Source organism: Prionailurus bengalensis, chromosome D3, assembly GCF_016509475.1.
Source record: "Prionailurus bengalensis isolate Pbe53 chromosome D3, Fcat_Pben_1.1_paternal_pri, whole genome shotgun sequence".
Taxonomy (NCBI): Eukaryota; Metazoa; Chordata; class Mammalia; order Carnivora; family Felidae; genus Prionailurus; species Prionailurus bengalensis.
The window spans coordinates 29,166,605-29,179,147 of NC_057356.1; the positions used below are offsets into that span (position 1 = coordinate 29,166,605).

Below are 12,543 nucleotides of genomic sequence, written 5' to 3' on the forward strand. Positions count from 1 at the left end.
GTCTCGTTTGCAAAGACCGGAATCACGAGCAGACAGGTGAGTGGGCCTGGGCCTCCAAGCAAGAAGGCAGCACAAGCTTGACGTGAAGCCACGCGCACATTGAGGGCTTACGTGCACGAAAATGTGCTACGTCCCACGCAGAGAAAACCGTGACCACTCCCACCTAACATCCGAGGATGCATCAGAATGCTCGGCTTTGGCTAGGCCACAGCCTTCCCGCCAAAGCCATATCCAATCAGAAAGCACCATACTCCGCAAGTCAAGTAACGTCCAATCAGAAGCGGGATTCCAGGCCTAGGTCCGCCCCGAGGCACTGAGGACCAATGGGCACCTGGGCAGCGGCGGGCCAATCCCGGGCCGGGTGCACCGCGCAGGAGCGGCAGTTGGGCGCGTGGCGTCGGTGGCAGCGGTTGAGGTCTGGTAACAGCGTTGGGCAGCAGCTGAACTCACCATGGTGAGGCCCCCCCCCCCCCCCCCCCCCCCCCGGCCACTCTCGGTTCATAGAGGCCCAGGCAGGAGGGAGGATGAAGCCCGCCACATGAGGCCCCTGGGTGGGGCAAGACTGGGACAAATCCTAGGACCGGGGCACTGTATGTGTGTGTGTGTGTGTGTGGTGGGGGGGGGGGGGGGAGTTGAGATCGGGGGATAGAGGGGGCTGGGCTGGGCACGGGAGGCCCAGGGCTGCCCGGACGAACAGATGATAGTCCTCTCGCTTGTTCTCTGGGTGTGCGAACCCTGAGGGCAGCGGCAACCTGCGTCGTGGTAATGTCCCGGATGAAGGGGGGTCGGCAGGTGCAGATGTCTTCTCGAAAATTGTAACTTTATGAGCCAGGTTGGAAGCTGGGTGACCTTGACTTGTTGGGTGGCCTTGACTCAGTCTCTGAGGACAGCCGTTATGTTGAGTTCCTGAGGCCTGGAAGGTGGTTCTCAAACGTTGGGGTCCCAGGACATCCCTAGAGTATGTATGTATGTATGTATGTTAACGTATGTTTATTTTTGAGAGAGAGAGACACACACACAGCACAAGTGGGGGAGGGGCAGAGAGAGAGGGAGACACAGAATCCCAAGCAGGCTCCAGGTTCTAAGCTGTCAGCACAGAGCCCAACGTGGCATTCGAACTCATGTGATATGAGATCATGACCTGAGCTGAAGTCCAACACTTAACCGACTGAGCCACCCAGGTGCCCCTACAGTATTTATTTTTTTATAGAGTTTATTTGAGAGAGAGAGAGAGAGAGAAAGAGTGCAAGTGGGGGAGGGGCGAGGGAGAGGGAGAGAGAGAATCCCAAGCAGGCTCTGCACTGCCAGCCCAATGAGCTCAACTCAACAAACCATGAGATCATGACCTGATGGGGAAGCAAGAGTCATGCTTAACCATCTTAGCCACCCAGGCACTCCATGGACATCTCTACAGTGTAACAAATTAGGACTCCAAAAAGCCTTTGTTTCTGTGGGTTATCTCCATAGTCATTTGCCATGTTAGAAATTTTAAAAATATTTATTTACTTTCAGACAACATGCTAACATAAACACCAGATATCCAAGTTGCAATAGCCATAGTTTGTCGGCTCTTGCAAGGAAAATAACATTCTGTGAAAAAAGCTAGTTCAGTTGGCAACTGAAAGCACACAAGCGCTATTTCTTCAAACAGCTGTATTTCAGCAGGTGCACAAGTGCTTTATGGATACTTTCCGTTTTATCACAGTACTTGAGGGTGGATGTTTTATAAAATAATCATTTTTTGCTTCATCATGAATATCCTGAAATGAAATTGCCCTTTTTTTTTTTTTTTTTTTGGTCTTTTTACCGTGAGTGCATAAGGGTGAAGAATCTAACGAACACTGGTATAGTTTGGTGCCACTACCTTGATTTGTACTAGGGCATTAAGAGTTTTACCCACTTTTTTTTTTAAGTTTATTGTTTTGAGAGAGAGAGCGTGAGAGAATCCCAGGCAGGCTCTGCACTGTCAGTGCGGAGCCCAGTGCGGGGCTTAAACTCATAAATGGTAAGATCATGACCTGAGCTGAAGTTGGATGCTTAATTGACTGAGGCACCCAAGCACCCCAGTTTTACCCACTGTTTGATTATGCACCATCAGTGGACACGGTGAAATGTGAACACGGTGAAAAGGGCTGGTTATCTCAGTAGTCCTACTGTGAAATGGCTTTAATTTCCAATTACCCTGAAGAGGTCTGTGGATCTCTAGTGGCCTGAGAAGGCCAGTGATTACTTTGAGGACTGTTAGCGGGTAGGGGATCAGCAGAAACAATTGACAGGAGGAAGAGAGCAGAAAGGTCTGCGCATTTGCTGTCTGGAAGCTGAAGCTTCTGGGTACATAGGGAACAAAGTAACCTGCCAAGAATATGAAGAGAGCAGTTGGACTGGAGCTTGAAAAGAAAGAGGATGAAGATAAGGCTGAGTAAAGTAAGGTAAAATTTTAATGATCCAGGTGAGGTTGGTGATGAATTTTTAATGGCTTTCTATTGAAAGCTAGGAATGATTTTTCTGACTGCTTTTCGTTAGTTCCATTGGATAATCAGATGGAAGTGGCCTTGCAGATCATGTAGCACACCAGCCCCCATTTTGTAAAAGAAAAACCTGAGGGATTTTCTCAGGGTACAGAGCTTCCTGTGATCATACTAGGGCTGAGTCCGTAGAAAACTAAATCAGGCATCCTGTGAAGCATAGGCTGCCTGGATTTAAGTAAGGCAAAATGAATAATACTGATCTGTAAATGGTGTGATTGTGTGGATTCCAAAAGACTTCCCAGAGTGTTGATGAATTTCTTCTCTGAAGGAGTGCATTCCTTGTCATTGGAGAAGTTCTTTCTGCAACTGAATAGTTCCTTCTGGGATGGATTCTTAGGGTATTGTGGCGTTACGTGAATCTCTATGCCCCTAATTGGAGAGTTGGTGTTTGTGTGATAAGAAACGGGACTTCGGGGGCACCTGGCTCAGGCGGTTAAGCGTCCGACTTCAGCTCGGGTCATGCTCTCACGGTCTGTGGTTCGAGCCCCGTGTCGGACTCTGTGCTGACAGCTCAGAGCCTGGAGCCTGCTTCGGCTTCTGTCTCCTTCTCTCTCTGTCCCTCCCCTGCTCGTGCTGTCTCTCCATAATAAACAAACCTTAAAAATAAAAAAAAATTGCCTGCCAAACTTAAAAACAGGACTTCAAGTTCTTGGTATTGTATATTAGGATTTAGGGTAGGTGGGACACCTTGAATTTTATTTGATCTCCTCTATGTATTTGTAAGGATAAGGTGTCTAAAATAGAACAAATGATTAATGACTGTACAGTTATGTTTATGGCAGGAAAGATAGGATACAGTCAAAATAGGTACTTTGAGTCTAAGGAAACCACCAAAGGACAGTGTAGTGTCCTACCGTTTGTGATGTCTGGTTGCCATTAACTCCTAGCCTTGAGGTGAAGGGAGTGGTCGCTAGAAGCTGAGAAGGTGGCTTTATCAAGAACACTGACCGCTGAAAGTTTGTGGCCTTGATAAACACACTCAGGGAGCCCATGGCAGTCCGGCAGGGTGGGAGCCAGGAAGTGAGCACCCTGACCACACTGTCCTCTAACCTCGCAGTCTCTTGCTGATGCCTGCCTTGGCTAATGCAACCAGAAGCCAGGTGCAAGGAAGCCCCTTTAATGCAGTCCAGATGGGTCAGCCTCCCTGAGCACAGCCCTGGGTGGAGAAAATAGAGGGTAGCTGTAGATGGGTAGATGGATGGCACACATATGGTGACCACGGGCACCTCGGCCATGGTGACCTGTGTCCAAGTCCACTCTTCCTTCCCTGATCTGTTACTTGTTACATTCTCTTTGGACAGGACACCATCAGAAACTAATCGCTATACTCTTTCGAGAATAACTGTGGCTGTATGGTGACTGTGGCTGTATGTGACTGTATGGTGTGGCGTTTATCATGGACATTACGTGTATGGTAGCAAACACTTCTGTGTAGGGGCTAAGTCCGGCACTTAGGAGCTAGGGTGGTTTAGAGCACCTCAGTTTTCATAGGGACTTGAAAAGGGTCACGTAAGCCTTCTGGGAAAGGTCTGGGAAAGCCATCGACAATGTGAAATACATGTAGATGTGTGTGTTAATATGGTTTCCATGCCATATAGCGTTGGTTCCCTTGAAGACAAGGGGATCTCAACGTTTGTGTTCTGGTTCCCAGCGCGAGTGCATCTCTATCCACGTGGGGCAGGCAGGTGTCCAGATCGGCAATGCCTGCTGGGAACTGTACTGCCTTGAACATGGAATTCAGCCCGATGGTCAGATGCCAAGCGACAAAACCATCGGTGGTGGGGATGACTCGTTCAACACGTTCTTCAGCGAGACTGGGGCTGGCAAGCATGTGCCCAGAGCGGTGTTTGTGGACCTGGAGCCCACCGTGGTCGGTAGGTACTCGGGCACTTGGGCGGCTTTCCTGGGAGAGTGGGAGAGCCTCCCTGAAGCCCCCTCCATGCCCTCTGTGCTCCTTTGAATCCTTTCTGCAGAAAGGACGGGGTGTACAAGTACACGCCTGTGGCTACATCAGGTGAGAAACTGAGGCTCCTAAGTTAGCAGAACCTGACGTACAGGAAAAACATAGGCTGGTAATAGATTCACTCGTGGCCGCCTCAGCCCCAGGCAGGTGGTTGTGTAGACTCCACCTGCGGGGTGCCCAGGCACTGGTCCCTCCTTAACGCTGCGCACACCAAAATGCTGCTGCGTGAGAACCTTGACCTGCATCTGACAGAAAGGTAAGTAGAGAACATTCGTTGGCTTCCTCCGGATTAGAAGGCTGAAGTGGTTGCCAGGGAGAGCTGCAAGGAGAGAGCACCTTTCAGTGGCCACCCAGGGGAAGACAGGATGTCACCCTAAAGCCTGTGAGAGGCAGGCCACAGAGGGTGCCCTGATGGGACTGGCCGGCCAAGGTCATGCTGACCTGGTGACTGTCTGGTATGTAAGCGATTTTTTAGTTACACTCTTTGAGGTAGCTGTGGGTAGGAGGACATACGTATGCACGTGCAGAATCACCTGTGTGCGGGTGTGAGTGGTTTCCCTTCTTTGAGGACCAGTCAGATTGGACTTTGTACCTCCACTTGACTTTACCTGCTGAGCCATAGATTGCTGTTGTGGTCTGCGTACGACGCAGAGACGTTTTCTACGAGACCCTGATGCTGCCGACCCGCGAGGAACGGCACGTGCTTGGTAGAGCCCGACGGTCCCCAAACCCACCCCTCCTGGTGAGTCGACAACAGGCTTGAAGCCCTGCGGCCCACGTGTCCTCTTTGTAGATGAAGTGCGCACAGGGACCTACAGGCAGCTCTTCCACCCAGAGCAGCTGATCACCGGGAAGGAGGACGCAGCCAATAATTACGCCAGAGGCCACTATACCATCGGCAGGGAGATCGTCGACCTGGTCCTGGACCGGATCCGAAAACTGGTAAGGGGGTGCCGAGAAGGCTTCCTGTGGACGTTGCCCCGGACGGGAGGGTGTGCAGGGAGGGTGTGCCAGGAGGTCGCTCTGGCCAAACCCCAGGCCAGAATCTTGAGTCCACGTTCCCTTCACGTGTGGCTTCGGTGCGTCCGTACATCTCTAACGTCTGCCTTGCTTTGCTCCTGAGCGTCCTGCACGTGCGCTGTGGACGATTTGAATGTGTGATCATCCCGCAGAGGCAAAGAAGCGAGCGTGGCTTGTCGGAGGTCGGCGGTGTGGCTTCCGCAGGCACTGACTCACGGTCTCTGGTTTCTCTCAGGCGGATCTGTGCACGGGGCTGCAGGGCTTCCTCATCTTCCACAGTTTCGGGGGCGGCACCGGCTCTGGGTTTGCGTCCCTGCTCATGGAGCGGCTGTCGGTGGACTACGGCAAGAAGTCCAAGCTGGAGTTTGCCATCTACCCGGCCCCCCAGGTGTCCACGGCCGTGGTGGAGCCCTACAACTCCATCCTGACCACCCACACGACCCTGGAGCATTCTGACTGTGCCTTCATGGTGGACAACGAAGCCATCTACGACATATGTCGGCGCAACCTGGATATCGAGCGGCCCACGTACACCAACCTTAATCGTCTGATCGGGCAGATCGTGTCCTCCATCACGGCCTCCCTGCGATTTGATGGGGCCCTGAACGTGGACTTGACGGAATTCCAGACCAACCTGGTCCCCTACCCCCGCATCCACTTCCCCCTGGCCACCTACGCCCCGGTCATCTCAGCTGAGAAGGCGTACCACGAGCAGCTGTCTGTGGCCGAGATCACCAATGCCTGTTTTGAGCCGGCTAACCAGATGGTCAAGTGTGACCCTCGGCACGGCAAGTATATGGCCTGCTGCATGTTGTACAGGGGGGACGTGGTCCCGAAAGATGTCAACGCAGCCATCGCCACCATCAAGACCAAGCGCACCATCCAGTTTGTGGATTGGTGCCCAACTGGATTTAAGGTAGGACTGGGTGATGTTGAGTGGTGTTACCGGTCAGCAGGCAGCCGACCAAGCACAGCATGCCCTTTGTAGGGGATGCCCTGTTCCATGGCAGCCAGCCCCTTGGTCATAAATCAGTGAGCCGGAGTGATAATTTATTCAGTGGTGCCATTTGAACTCCCTTCCTGAGTTATCACATTGTGTATCTGCGTGAGAATTTTCTGTTTTAACAGAACAGAAAGTTTTTGGAAGGATTTTTGTTGCCGCTTCCGGGTGAAAGAATTAGTGTGGGAAAAATAGTTTGGACTTAGAAATGTAGCAGTTTTCAAGGGCATTTTGATAATTGATGTGGATATTTGAAATTGGAGTATCACTGTAAACATCAGTGTTCCTAAATCCCACGTCATTCTTCAGGCATAAGGAAATTAAACCAAATCTAAATGTCCCACGCAGCATTTGATTTAACGAAAAATGGTCATGGATGTTTCTGGAAGAAATGGCAACATACTCATTTCTCTGTTAGTAAGATTGGCAAGTTTGGGCAGAGGCTGCCTCCAACACAGTTTGTGCCAGTCTTCCATCTGATACAGAAGAGGAAACTTGCTGTAGCTCTTCAGCTTTGTCCAGTACTTGGACGCTAAGCTGTCGATGCTTTCCATCTGGGAAAACGTTGCTTCCCTCTGCCTTGCTTTCCATGCCGCCTAGCTGGCTCAGACCTTACTGCTTCTGGTGGGCTTGCTGCAGCGGGTCCTTCACTAGCCCTTCCTATTCTGGGTTCAGGGATCGGCACAGTTGGCAGACCAGCCACGTAGAGTTTTATGTGGACACACCCACACCTGTTCATTGGTGTCTTGTTGTGGCTGCTTTTGTGCTCCAAAGAGAGAATTAAGTAATTGTGACAGAGACCATGTGGCCCAGCCAGCCTAGAATATGTGCTGCCTTGCTCTTTTTTTTGTTAACACTTATTTTCATTTTTGAGACAGAGAGAGACAGAGCATGAACGGGGGAGGGTCAGAGAGAGAGGGAGACACAGAATCTGAAACAGGCTCCAGGTTCCGAGCTGTCAGCACAGAGCCCGACACGGGGCTCGAACTCACAGGCCGTGAGATCGCGACCTGAGCTGAAGTTGCACACCTTAACCAACTGAGCCACCCAGGCGTCCCTGTCTTGCTCCTTATAGACAAAGTTTGCCGACCCCAGCTCTAACTGACCCTGTGTATTCCTGCCCAAACCTCTGGTCGTGGTGTCTCCTGGTTTGGAAACTTAGAATGCCTCCCCTTTTGGACCCAGCCCTCGAATATCACCCCCTTTCTCCTACTTAGCACACACATAGGCCACCTCCTGTTGCAGTAGTAGCAACAGTCCTAGGACCTGAGGGTGTGCCTGTCGCCCTGTTATGCACAGGCTGGCTCATTTGGTAGGAGACCGGGGGTATGATCTCCCCTGGTGATACAACCATAGTACTCTGAATCGAGTGGAAAAGGTTTCAGCTACAGAAATGAATCCCCATCTTGTAGAAGCCTATGGGGAAAATAACATGAGCAATACAAAGCAGCGTCCCCTTTTAGAAGAAGCAGCCCTGTTACCTGAGCACCTGTCACGTGTCTCAGTTGCTGGGACACAGCCCTTCAGGCAACTTGGGACTGAGCCGGGAGCCAGGGCTCCTTTTCCCCAGTTTTCCTGGTCTGGAAACCGGCACCCTGCTCACCTGACACCTTGCCTGGCACAAAGAAGGCACCTGCATGTCTTTTGTTTCCATGAAAGCAGCTACCATTTCTGGGTTTGACAGAAGTTGCACAGACTGTTTTCTTCCCCTTCTCTGGCAGGTGGGCATCAACTACCAACCCCCCACCGTCGTCCCCGGAGGGGACCTGGCCAGGGTGCAGCGGGCCGTGTGCATGCTGAGCAACACTACCGCCATTGCCGAGGCCTGGGCCCGCCTAGACCATAAGTTTGACCTCATGTATGCAAAGCGAGCCTTTGTGCACTGGTACGTGGGGGAAGGCATGGAGGAAGGGGAGTTCTCCGAGGCCCGGGAGGACCTGGCAGCTCTGGAGAAAGATTATGAAGAGGTGGGTGTGGATTCCGTGGAAGCAGAGGCTGAAGAAGGGGAAGAATACTGAATGAGTGCCTCTGGCAACCATCCTTTTGTTTCATCCCCATGATAACATTACAAGATATGTTTATCTATTAAAGTTTGTATATTGAATCATCATGTCCTTTGTGCTTTTGCCATAATTCCCGATCTAGACACCTGCCTTTTCCAGGTGGATTTCCAGGGGAAAAACATGTTTCCTCTCAAAAAATTAAGCATGTCTGTATGTCTAGTTACCACTTTAACCCTAGAAAGAAAGTTTCAAAAGGCGTGGCTGAAGGAATTAGGAAGAATGCTTTGGTTACTTTAAATTTAGGCATTTCTTAAATCATTCACCCATTCTTGATGTTCTTTGAAGAATGGAATAGTAATTTGGTTGTCTTCTAAATTGTGGAGTGCTACTTTCACCCAGTCTTGTGGGAGGGTCCAGGGAGGCAGCCCCGCCCCAGTGCAAACTTATTTACTGTGAGGCTCTCATTCCTTGAAGTTTTTTGTTTTCACCTCTAACTCAGCCGCGTGCCTGTCAGGAGGAACTGTAACAGGGCTCTCTGCCCATCACCGCCCACCCATGGCACCTCTCCCGGAGTAAGCTATGGGCACTGAATTTGTCGGGTTATATTGATCACGTATTCTGGCCCCTTTTTCTAGTTGGGAGTTTCCTTTTTGCAGTCTAGCCTTTCCCGGGCTGCCAGCGTGGATCCCGGGACCCTGCCGGTTTCTCGCTGCCGCGCCAGCCGACCCATACACTACGGGGACTCTGCGCCAACGACTGGGGCGCCGCTCCTTCGGTGCCGAGGTGTTGACCGCCAAGAGTTTGGCCTGAAAAGCCAAAAGCCCGAGTGTACTACCGCGCAGGCGCTCAGGGACGGTGGGACGACGCAGACCTGGCAGCAACATTACGCTCCCGCCACTTCCGGTGCCCGCCTCGCCCCGCCCCTGGGTCGAGTGCCTCGCTCTTCCGAGTCTCTATGGTATCAACTTCCACCGCGCTCCACTCCTCGCGAGACTTCGGCGGCGCAGCAATGGCGAGATCGTGAGTGCCGCTGACGGGAGTCAGGAGAACGGGCTGGGACGGGGCTCGGGCGAGATCGGGCCGGGGGAGACCCGGCAGGCTAGGGCCGCCAGGAGCGGATCGGCGGCTGGGGGCGCGAGGCCTCCCGGGCCTGGAGAGCCGCCCACGACCAAGCTCCCGCCTCTTCCCCAGATGCCGCGTCACTGCTCCGCCGCCGGCTGCTGCACAAGGGACACGCGCGAGACGCGCAACCGCGGCATCTCTTTCCACAGGTCAGCGCGCGTGCGTGCTGGCACGCGAAGGCTCACGTGTGCCTGCGCCGGTTTTACCCTCTTCGTGGAGCCACGATTGCGCATGCGCTTTCCTCTGGTTGGCGCGATGCTTGTATTTGTAGGGGGGAGAGGGGCGGGGCGGGTGCGACTGAGCCTAGGTGGGAGAGGAAGCATGGGAGGTCCACCAGCCTGCGTCCCTCCGCTTTCTGACTCTCACCTGCCAGGTGACGCTAAGGAAGTTGCTTTCCTCGAGGCCTCAGTTTCCTCATCTGGACCTTGGTGGGAGGTGTTTACCTGGCAGGGTTGAAGGGAGGTCTGGTGGTGGCGTGTGTATGACCAGTCCTTGCCGTCTGGAGTGCTTGAGCAGCTTCAGCCCAGACACCCTGGTGCTTACTGGTTTGTGGCTCCGCAGACTTCCCAAGAAGGACAACCCGAGGCGAGGCTTGTGGCTGGCCAACTGCCAGCGGCTGGACCCCAGCGGCCAGGGCCTGTGGGACCCGGCTTCCGAGTACATCTACTTCTGCTCCAAGCACTTCGAGGAGAACTGCTTTGAGCTGGTGGGAATCAGGTGAGCCTCTGTGGCAGTGGTCACTGGGGCAGGGTTTGAAGCATCAGAGTAGTCGGCCGATTGGGGCAGCTGTACGGCCAGATGAGGACGATCCTGAAGCCACTGGCTGGAGCCCAGGCCAACCTGGTTACGCGGTGTGGCTGCTTTTTCCCAGCTTTGCACCTCGGTGACAGTAAGACCCACCCCCTCAGGGTAACTGTGCTAGAGACAGGAGAGGAAAACATTAGCTTTTTCAAAGGCTATTCTTTAGAACCCCAGTCCTCCCACCAAATCCACAATGAAATTATTCTTTTAAAAAAAATTTTTTTTTTTTAATGTTTATTTGTGAGAGAAAGAGAGAGAGAGACAGAGCGTGAGCAGGGGAGGGGCAGAGAGAGAGGGAGACAAAGAATCCGAAGCAGGCTCCAGGTTCTGTCAACACAGAGCCCTGGTGCGGGGCCCAAGCTCTCGGACTGTGAGATCATGACATGAGCTGAAGGCAGATGCTTAACCAACTGAGCCACCCAGGTGCTCCCACAATGAAATTATTCGTTTTGGCTGGTCAGCCTAGTTCTAGTACAGTCTTTTTTTACACGTCTAATTTTGAAGAGCCCTGCAGGAAAGAGATTTGTGTAATTCTACCTAAAGTGGAATTCCCTAAACTAAGTGCTGGCAACATGCCTACCCACCTCCCACTGTGCTAGCATGGGAGAGCCTGATCTGGGGTGCTGGGGGCATGCTAGCTCTGTGCCCTGCAGCTGGCCCTGGGGGGCAATGCTTATTGTCCACCTCATCCAGGCTGTTTTTCCCCACAGCGGGTATCACAGGCTGAAGGAGGGGGCAGTTCCCACGATATTTGAGTCCTTCTCCAAGTTACGCCGGACAACCAAGACCAAGGGGCACAGTTACCCACCTGGCCCCCCCGATGTCAGCCGGCTCCGGCGATGCAGGAAGCGGTATGTGCTGTGGGTGGACGGTGCCCCATTCCCACCCCAAATCTGAGAGACTGGGCTTTAGGATGTGTGCCAGCAGTCTTGCTGGACAGGGTTCTAAACCAGTGGAGTAGACTAGGGTGGGCCGGTGAAGTAGAGTCTGGCAAGGCCTTGGCCTGGCCTATTAGTGTCTCTCTCTCTCTCTCTCTCTTTTCTCTCAGCTGCTCTGAGGGCCGTGGGCCCACGACTCCATTTTCTCCACCACCACCTGCTGATGTCGCCTGCTTTCCTGTGGAAGAGGCCTCAGCACCTGCTGCTTTGCCTGCCTCCCCCACTGGGAGGCTGGAGGCTGGCCTCAGCAGCCCCTTCTCAGACCTCTTGGGGCCCCTGGGTGCCCAGGCAGATGAAGCAGGCTGCAGTGCCCAGCCCTCGCCGGAGCGGGAGCCAGAGCGGCAGCCATCCCCCCTTGAGCCACGGCCTGTCTCCCCCTCAGCCTACATGCTTCGTCTCCCACCCCCAGCTGGAGCCTATATCCAGAATGAGCACAGCTACCAGGTGGGCAGTGCCCTGCTCTGGAAACGGCGGGCTGAGGCTGCACTCGATGCCCTGGACAAGGCCCAGCGCCAGCTGCAGGCTTGCAAGCGGCGAGAGCAGCGGCTGCGGCTGCGGCTGAGCAAGCTGCAGCAAGAGCGGGCACGGGAGAAGCGGGCACAGGCAGATGCCCGCCAGACTCTGAAGGAGCATGTGCAGGACTTTGCCATGCAGCTGAGCAACAGCATGGCTTGAGTGAGGGGCTGCTGGGCCCGGAGCTGACTTGAGAGGTTGCCTCTTAGGGCTTCAGCCTCTTCCCCCCTTAGAATCCACCTGGAGAAGGACCCCATCTGAGCTGTGTCCACCAGACCTGCCAGATGCCATAATAAAGTGGATTCTAGGAGGCCCTGCTATCTGGCTCAGCTAGGGGCTGGGGCCCCTCCCCAATTATCCAAGCTCTCAGCGGTGAAGAACAGAAAATCCAGCTTTTTGCCCACCCACCTCATGCAACTCCAGTCCCCACAGGGTTTTGAGGGACAGGATGGTGTGAGCAGAGGCCAGCAACAGGGCCAGGCACCCTCTCCTTGGTACCTGAAACAGCCCAGACAAAAGTAGTCTAGTCCCTTTGAAAACATTTCTGAAACCCAGGCCAGAGTCAGTCTCTTTACAAGGACACCTGCATGGCTTTTATCCACTAGCCTAATCTGCCCAGCAGTCAGTAGGGTACAACATCTGAACCCCAGCCTGC

General features: G+C 53.4%; 2 protein-coding genes across 3 annotated transcripts; both read left to right on the top strand.

The window, feature by feature from the left end:
- Positions 1-334: 334 nt before the first annotated feature.
- LOC122470496 (tubulin alpha-3 chain) lies at positions 335-8,621 on the top strand. Its single transcript, XM_043558193.1, has 5 exons — positions 335-454; positions 4,180-4,402; positions 5,285-5,433; positions 5,747-6,427; positions 8,233-8,621. The coding sequence occupies exons 1-5, from the start codon at positions 452-454 to the stop codon at positions 8,527-8,529; spliced, it is 1,353 nt and encodes a 450-aa protein (XP_043414128.1). The 5' UTR covers positions 335-451; the 3' UTR covers positions 8,530-8,621.
- A 790-nt stretch (positions 8,622-9,411) lies between these two features.
- THAP7 (THAP domain containing 7) lies at positions 9,412-12,199 on the top strand. Of its 2 annotated transcripts, XM_043558194.1 has the most exons (5): positions 9,412-9,534; positions 9,706-9,785; positions 10,198-10,353; positions 11,148-11,288; positions 11,486-12,199. In XM_043558194.1, the coding sequence occupies exons 2-5, from the start codon at positions 9,706-9,708 to the stop codon at positions 12,048-12,050; spliced, it is 942 nt and encodes a 313-aa protein (XP_043414129.1). In that variant the 5' UTR covers positions 9,412-9,534; the 3' UTR covers positions 12,051-12,199. The 2 variants fall into 2 exon arrangements, with proteins under 2 accessions (XP_043414129.1, XP_043414130.1); XM_043558195.1 differs by lacking the exon at positions 10,198-10,353 and having other exon boundaries at positions 9,414-9,534.
- The last annotated feature ends 344 nt before the right edge of the window (positions 12,200-12,543 follow it).

Bases quoted from the DNA above. Each gene is read 5' to 3' on its own strand.
- THAP7 (XM_043558194.1), top strand. From the start codon at position 9,706: ATGCCGCGTCACTGCTCCGCCGCCGGCTGCTGCACAAGGGACACGCGC. The intron at 10,354-11,147 runs GTGAGCCTCTGT...TTTTCCCCACAG, and splicing joins TTTGAGCTGGTGGGAATCAG to CGGGTATCACAGGCTGAAGG. The intron at 11,289-11,485 runs GTATGTGCTGTG...CTTTTCTCTCAG, and splicing joins CTCCGGCGATGCAGGAAGCG to CTGCTCTGAGGGCCGTGGGC.
- LOC122470496 (XM_043558193.1), top strand. The intron at 4,403-5,284 runs GTAGGTACTCGG...TCCTCTTTGTAG, and splicing joins CCTGGAGCCCACCGTGGTCG to ATGAAGTGCGCACAGGGACC. The intron at 6,428-8,232 runs GTAGGACTGGGT...CTTCTCTGGCAG, and splicing joins GGTGCCCAACTGGATTTAAG to GTGGGCATCAACTACCAACC.